The sequence below is a fragment of the Poromitra crassiceps genome (assembly GCF_964638095.1).
Source record: "Poromitra crassiceps genome assembly, contig: HAP1_SCAFFOLD_507, whole genome shotgun sequence".
NCBI lineage: Eukaryota > Metazoa > Chordata > Actinopteri > Beryciformes > Melamphaidae > Poromitra > Poromitra crassiceps.
Window position 1 is genome coordinate 37,609 of NW_028151901.1, and position 7,392 is coordinate 45,000.

General features: G+C 44.5%; 2 protein-coding genes across 2 annotated transcripts in view; both read right to left on the reverse strand.

Moving 5' to 3' along the window:
• Positions 1-789: 789 nt before the first annotated feature.
• Positions 790-2,471, reverse strand: LOC310771304 (uncharacterized protein; the record flags this gene model as incomplete). Its single annotated transcript, XM_083663947.1, has 2 exons — positions 2,039-2,471; positions 790-1,125 (listed from the first exon to the last, which is right to left on the reverse strand). Exons 1-2 carry the CDS (start codon positions 2,318-2,320, stop codon positions 790-792), a joined length of 618 nt encoding a protein of 205 aa, XP_083520073.1. The 5' UTR covers positions 2,321-2,471.
• Positions 2,472-3,898: 1,427 nt separating this feature from the next.
• Positions 3,899-7,392, reverse strand: part of LOC310771305 (uncharacterized protein) — a gene marked incomplete at its 5' end in the record, with an annotated part of 5,579 nt that continues 2,085 nt past the window's right edge. The window contains one exon of the mRNA XM_083663948.1: positions 3,899-7,392. This exon is cut by the window's right edge and continues 430 nt beyond it.

Sequence of the window (7,392 nt, forward strand, 5' to 3'; positions counted from 1 at the left end):
TATTCTGGATGGAACACCAAACATGTGGTCAGTTGACCGGTCCGCCCCCTCACTATTCATGCCCAAAACCACGGCACAGTTGTAGCCAGAGGGCGAATTCCACTTCTATTCTAGAGTTTGTTCAGGAACACAGCTTTTAGATTTGATGGCGAGAATTTGCCTGTGTCAAAAATTATTTCCAAATTGGCTCCTACATTGTCTCACACAGACAGAACACCGCATAGAAACGTTGTTGGGCCATAAGCACAGAAATAGGTGTCTGACACAGTCAACGATATGATCCAAAACCCACTGTGTTCACAGGCCAAGTCAAAGTCTGCATCGAGTCCAATCACTGTACGATGTGATTTCTCTTCCACTCAACAAAGCAGCAAACTGGGAACACAATCTAAAGATGAAGACATAACGAGGGCTGGACGATATGGTTCAAATCAATATCATGATAATCATATGATTTTTTACGATCAATATCAATATATATCATGATATGGTTCATCTATGCAAAATCATGTTAAATAATAATTGATTTGAACCGAATGGTAATGTTAGGTGTGATGTCAAACAAAATATTCAAATCATATTCTTACCATACCTCATTTTTACGAGTTTTTTTAAGTAAAAATGTGCTTGTCAACATCAATTTAGACGGCAGAAATGTGTGTCACGTTTTTAAAATATCTTCATATCATCACGATATTATGATTCCACTGAAAGATGATAATGGCACATATTAAATTCTCATCCAGCCCTAGACATAACATAGCGTTTGCGGGGTCGTAAAATGTCTCCTTACCTGTTTCTGGGGACAGGGATGTGGGAGGATGGGAGCGGTTGCCTCTCTGCCGGTGGTGGTACGTTCTGTCCTCCTGGCACTGCCCTGAACCCGTTGAGCAGCTGCTCTGCCTGTTTCCCTGGGTTCCTGATGTCCAAGTGCATGAGCCCGCCTGGCACCAGCCCGTTCAGGAGCCCGCCTGGCACCAGCCCGTTCAGGAGGCCGGCGCCTGGCACCAGCCCGTTCAGGAGGCCGGTGCCTGGCACCAGCCCGTTCATGTGAGTGGGACTGGCCCTCTTCAGGACCCCAGTGGAGCCAGTGTCTCTCTGGTCCCCCAAGCCACCACAGCCAGTCTAGAAGAGGAAAGGGGAAAACACAGCGAAGTCAGTCAATCGATTATTCCAGGCCATTATCATCAGCATGCAGATGTCAGAAATATTATGGCCAGTGCTAGAAATGCAGGCAACCAACCACTGAGAGGCAGTAAGTCTTAAACATGGTGTGTGTGTGTGTGTGTGTGTGTGTGTGTGTGTGTGTGCGTGTCTAGTTTGCAGTGTGTGGACCTGTGGAGTTTAAAGCAGTTTTTTTAGTGCAGTCTTTTTCAAGTTTCTATATTCAATTTCTAATTTGACTAAACAAACTCACATAGACAAACTTACAAACATATTAAGTGAATTTAGGGGCAAGGCTACATTATTGTTTTAGTGTTCCAGCATGCATCTTGAAAAAGACACCCCCCCCCCTTTCTTCCTCCTCCCCCTCAGCAGCCCTGCAGCTTGATGCCTTCTCCATTTGGGGGGAGGGGGAATGGCTATTTTTTTTTTACTAACTTTGCACGTTTACACCACGTACACCGTTCGAAACAACAGTTTGTATGGTATATCACTTGCAAACGAGGGTTGACGCCGGGAGTTATTTACACTTTTAAAAAGTAAACATTTAACTAAACTATTTTAAAAAAAAAAACGCTCGCGCTGTATACACAACATAGTCTCGATTGTGGCACAACAACATCACAGTAGCATTACCGGGTACGTCAAACCACGTGAAAGCGTAATAACAACATGTATAGACGGTATTTCTGTGCAACTTTTCATTCTTTGGCATGTCGTGTTGTTACGATGTAAACATGCTTGATATCATCTGTGCAGGAGGCGTTAGCGTGAATACCGGTAGACCGAGTCGTGAATCGTACACACTCAGTCAGCACGAGCACCACACTCACTCAGCACCACACTCTGCACGAGCCAAAAAGGCACCACTTACTTTTCCCATGTCGTGCAATATCCCTCGTGCAGAAGACAGTCCATTCCCTTTTGGAAAGCTTTTCTCGCATGTCCCTCCCACCACCAGCGAGCCGCCGTCCATTACAAACGTGTAGAGCACCGGCCGGTTTGTTGTGCACGCCGCCGGGTTGGGACCGCTTTCTACCGCGACCCGGCGAGTAGTAGTGTCGCGGAGCACGGAGCACTCAGCACGGTAGTTGAACTCAGCGCCGCCTACCCTCATCCCGACCGAGGACTTGTCCAAAACACGACTGGAATCCATATTCAGGCAGGACTAAGTGGGGGACTAAAGAAAGAAAACCAGCTTTCTATAGATTTTAGTGCAAAATGCTGGAATTAGAGACATTTATCTAAGGATTGTCGCGAGTTGATAGGTTGTTGTCCCCGTATCTTGACTTCTATTCTAGACTACATGTAAAGTTTTGCCTGCACCACACCACACCACACCACACCACCAGCACCCAGGATATCCAAAACGCCGCCCGGTCAGAGGAGGATAAAAAGATTGTTTTGCCTCTTTCCTCCAAAAAGAATGCCACGCCCCCTCCAATTCAGTCCTATTGGTCCGCGCGGTACATAAACATTCCACTTTGGCACGCTGGGGATCCGCAGGCAGGGCGGCCGCCGATTGGCTAGTTTCAGCCCGTCAATCACGTTTTCTCTTCAAGAAAAGGGTGTACGTGCGTGGGGGGAGGGGGCGTGTCCACCAGTTTACCGGCCGGTGTCTGTCGACAGGCAGCAGCGAGAGAGAGAGGAGAGAAAAACAGCCCGCAGGCCTTCAGCTGCAGCAGCAAACTGCACAGCTATGTTTTCCGCAAATCCACATCTATCTTCACATCATATTTTTCACCAGGCTGTTGATCGATTGACTGAACATTCACTTTCCAACTGTTTTCCTCCCATACAAGTTTAACACTTGTAATACTAGTATGCAACTTTTTCAGGGCACTTCAAACATAAACAAACTTTTTTCCTTCTTTTTACATTTTAAAGCACTGTATCTTTTAGCTCTGACAGGGCTCTTGATGCAAGGAATATATCAGTTTGTAAGAGTTAAAATGAGTTTTAGATGGAGTTTTAGATAGATATACTACTTGAGACTTTGTTTACAGTTGTATTGTTTGTAAACATTGTAGCAAAACAGGCTGGTGTTTTGAGTTATGGTGCAATAATAACAATTCAAAGACCACATTGTCCATCTAGAAGTCCTACTCTTCAAGAAAATGACTTTAAGATCAGTTTGTTTCTGTAGAAGGGCCCTAAAAAAGTTGCATAGTATACCTGATGTGTAAAAATGTATATCCTCAACCATGGTGGACCCCATCATGCTCTGCTGTGTTTGGCTTGATTACATTATAAAATATCAGAGAAATCCACTCTTAAATATTAATTGCAAACTGGAAATCATTTCAAGAATTAAACTGCTTGGTGGAAGCATAACATTCAATTGCTATCACATGACAATTAAAAGATGTATTCTTATTGAAAATGTATTGCAATGTTATATTACCGCTTCAGCGTCGTCTAGCTGTAACACTGCTTACGCGTTCTAAAAATCCCTGCGGAGCACAGCCACAAGTTGTTTAATTTGAATTAATCTATTATATTGTCAGCTACATTTATTACAAGCTACAAAGGCTACACGTTGATACTTTGTACTGTAGCAATAGCATGTTGATATAGAGCTGCAATGGCAACATTGTTACTTTGTTGCTATAGGAGCTAGAACAATCCAGCAAGCAAACTGCCCCAATTGACTTACATTGACATCAGCAGCCTATCTTGATATCATGCCCAAGGCAATATAACTCAAATGGAAAGATAAACATACGCATTTTGATGTGCCACTTTATTAGAAAAGTAAAAACTCACTTTGATATTTTATGAAGGTTAATATAAAACATTACAATCTTTTGCATATCTGCACCGTCACACTATATTTTTTATTATATTTATTATTTTGAAACTAAACCCTGTGCTTAAAGAACATACAATATTGGCTACAGCTGTCACAGCAGTATTGGCCCATAATTAACATCTGAAGACAATTAACAAACAGAGTATCTGCATCTGCATGGAAAGCAGCAACATTTTTTTGCATCCACAAATTACAAAGTGTCTGTGATAACCATCGTTTTTTTCCCCCCCACCAAATATACCGTGTACTGTATGTTACATTGGAACAACGTTGGAACAGCAACAGAGTATTTTACACATTTACATCATACTGTATTTAATTCACATCTGCCGTGGTCAGTCAGTGTATTGCAGTGTCAAACAAAATATATTAGATCGATGCTTTTTCGCCCCGAGAGAAAGAAAACAAATGTGACACATAAAGTGACGGCCAAAGAAAAAGAATCATGTATGGTAGCGATATCCAGCTGGCATTGTCTGCGGGGAGGCTTCAACCCCCGAGCTTGTTAAGAGTCTCAGCTGTTAGGCCATTTCTCATATAGACGGTAGTTGAGCCGTTGGTGCATTGTTGATATCAGATTGGGGTTGGCCTGACCCGCAGCACTCCGGTCCCCCTCCACCCCCCATATCACTCCTGAGTCCCTCAGAACTGGACATCAAAGGCCCCTCCCCAGCACAGCACAGCACAGCACAGGGAGGAGGAGGAGGAGGAGGAGAGGCAGAGAAAAGAGAGGTCTGTGTGGGTTATTACCAACAGAACTGGGGGAGGGAGGATAATATGCAGGGGCTGACCAAGTCCAAGCAATAATGTGCTTCCTCCCCCAAACTGCCAACCGGCATGACTCAAGGTTGCAGTGTTGCGTGTGTCTGTGCATGTGCGTGTGCGTGTGTGTGTGTGTGCGTGTGTGTGTGTGTGTGTGTGTGTGTGTGTGTGCGTGTGCACAAACATATACTGGGAGGAGGAGGGTCCGTTGGGTCCTTGTCCATTTGCAGTGATCCTCATCCAGCTTTATGCTGGCTGCTCGTCTTCTCCCTCCCCCACCTCTCTCTCTCTCTCCCTGGCTCTCCCCCTGAGCAGAGGATAAACAACACTCTAACCTAAACCCCCAATGGCTTCTCTCTGTCTCTCTCTCTCTCTCTCTCTCTCATTCTATGGCAAAACAATAACGGAAAAAAAGTTTATCAACAAGAGATCAATTAGGTAGCACAATATTTCTGTTTTCATCTCAATGATATCAAAGCATGCAATCTTTTTTCTTTTCTTTTTTGATCAAGCAGGAAAAATTGCACCGACAACATAAAGTACTGTTTTCATCATGGCAGTGGCATGAGCTATTCAAACAATGGCATTGTTAGGTAAGAAAAAATAAACAGTGCATTAAGAAAATACAGAGTGCATTTCGATATGTTTTTACATTACCTTATGGAACCGATCTTTTCTAAAAACCCTGTCTTTTTTCTTTGCACGGGGTGAGATCAGTCCGCTCGTCCTCGTCTCTCTCGCCTGCGAGCGGTTGGTGTCCCTCTGCACCTCTTACTCTCGCAAACCCTTTATTAAGCCTCTAATGTTGTGTTTTCCTCCCCCCGTCTTCCTTTTTGAATGTTCCCCAAAGCGACATGGGAAAAGCAATGTGTTTACAGTGGAAGAGAAGCTGAGAGGAGAGAGAGCTGGGGAAGAGGGGTGGTGGAGAGGGCGAGGGGCAATCTTCCAAAGTACGCTCGCTTGCTGATTTCTATGCCCGGCACTTTATTTTCCTTGGATTCCAGGCCTTCCATTGCTATCAACCACCAGACTTGAAGCCCAGGGAGCTATAATGGAGGAGCTCCAGCTTTGACTTCGAGCCCGCGGGGAGCGACTCGGGACCGTGCTCGGCAAACACCCTTCACTAAGACGTTACCGCGCAATTAAGCCGGGCAGCCCTTTGCAGCTGTCCAGTGCAACACTAACCGTGGTCGTAAAGTCACATGTTTACGCTCACCAAAAGACATTAAAACTTCACAGGATCCTCATTCATTTGGATACTTTTTTTTTACTTCCTTGTTTTTGTAAATAGGCCTTCTATTCCACCACTTTATCCCCAGTTAAAGGTAGACTAAAGGTCTCGCATTGTGAAATCTGTCGCCCATATATCACCCTCGGGACATTCCTACCACAACCCACTCCATGGCCCTGACCTGATCGCTTTGCCCTGCGTAACTGCCAAGTATGTGTGTGTCTGTATGCCTGTATGTGTGGGGGTGTGCTGGGGTGTGTCGTTAGGCCCCTGGCTATAGATGTTTACCAAATTTTGAGACTGAATCGTGATCTAACAGCTCATGTGATGGTTCTGTTTTGTTTAGCCAAAGTGCTGCCTCCTCGTACTAGCCTGATATCAGACTGAAATCAACGGCTGATAATTATGGGTTCACTGCGATGGCGAGTTGGCACCCTGGCAGTTAACGTTTCATTCAGGACCTACTATGTTCAAGCAAAACGTATAGGCCCATTTGAGAAGCGAGAAGGTTGTCTGCCCGGCCAACAGGCCAGGCCAGAGTAGTGAGCACAGAGAACCTGCATCAGATGTTTGCTTAGGGAGAGCTAAGCACCGCAAATCTCTGTGACATCCATCTGCTTATATTACATAAGCTCCCCCACAAAGAGGCATATGCATGTGTGTGTGTGTGTGTGTGTGTGTGTGTGTGTCTGTCTATGTGTGTGTGTGTGTGTGTGTGTGTGTGTGTGTGTGTTTGTGTGACAATAGCAAACAGTGTGGCTAATATCCCTAATACAGACAGTTTTCTTGCAGTGTCTATTGTCATGTCCGCACTTGTGTTTTGCACAATGCAAAGCATCGTTTTTCCACGTTAAAGCGTGTTCTTCTCATTCTCAGGTTCCTGTGTTACAACGCCTACTCTTTTTAAGAGTGCCACGATCATATAAAAATAAAGATATGATGGAAAATGATACACAAACAGGTGAGTACGGTCAGTGACGCGGTACGTTGAAGCGGTACAGTACTGTGCAAATGTCTTAGGTACAAAATCCATAAAGTGGAGATGCTTTAAAAAATAACGTTCAAAAATAATTAAATTAATAGTTTCTGGGGGGGGGGGGGAGCAGTCTACTGACACACTAATGCAGACAACAAATAAATATCTAAGACAAAATGTATATTTAAAAAATTCTAGGGTGCCTAAGACTTTTTACACAGTACTGCATGCCAGTTTTCTTCTTTATCAGAAATTTGGTCCGTTCGGGTTGGACTAGGCTTAGGCTGGTTCTGAGTTACAGACCCATCAAGGGAAGTCTGAACCTGGATGAACACCCTGTTTGAACCTGATATCAAGACAAAATGGGTCCTCGTGCTGTTTGTCTCTAGCGGGTCTTGTTTCTATGTACAGCAAACTGTTGGCCAGTCAACAGAACGGTCCCCGTCA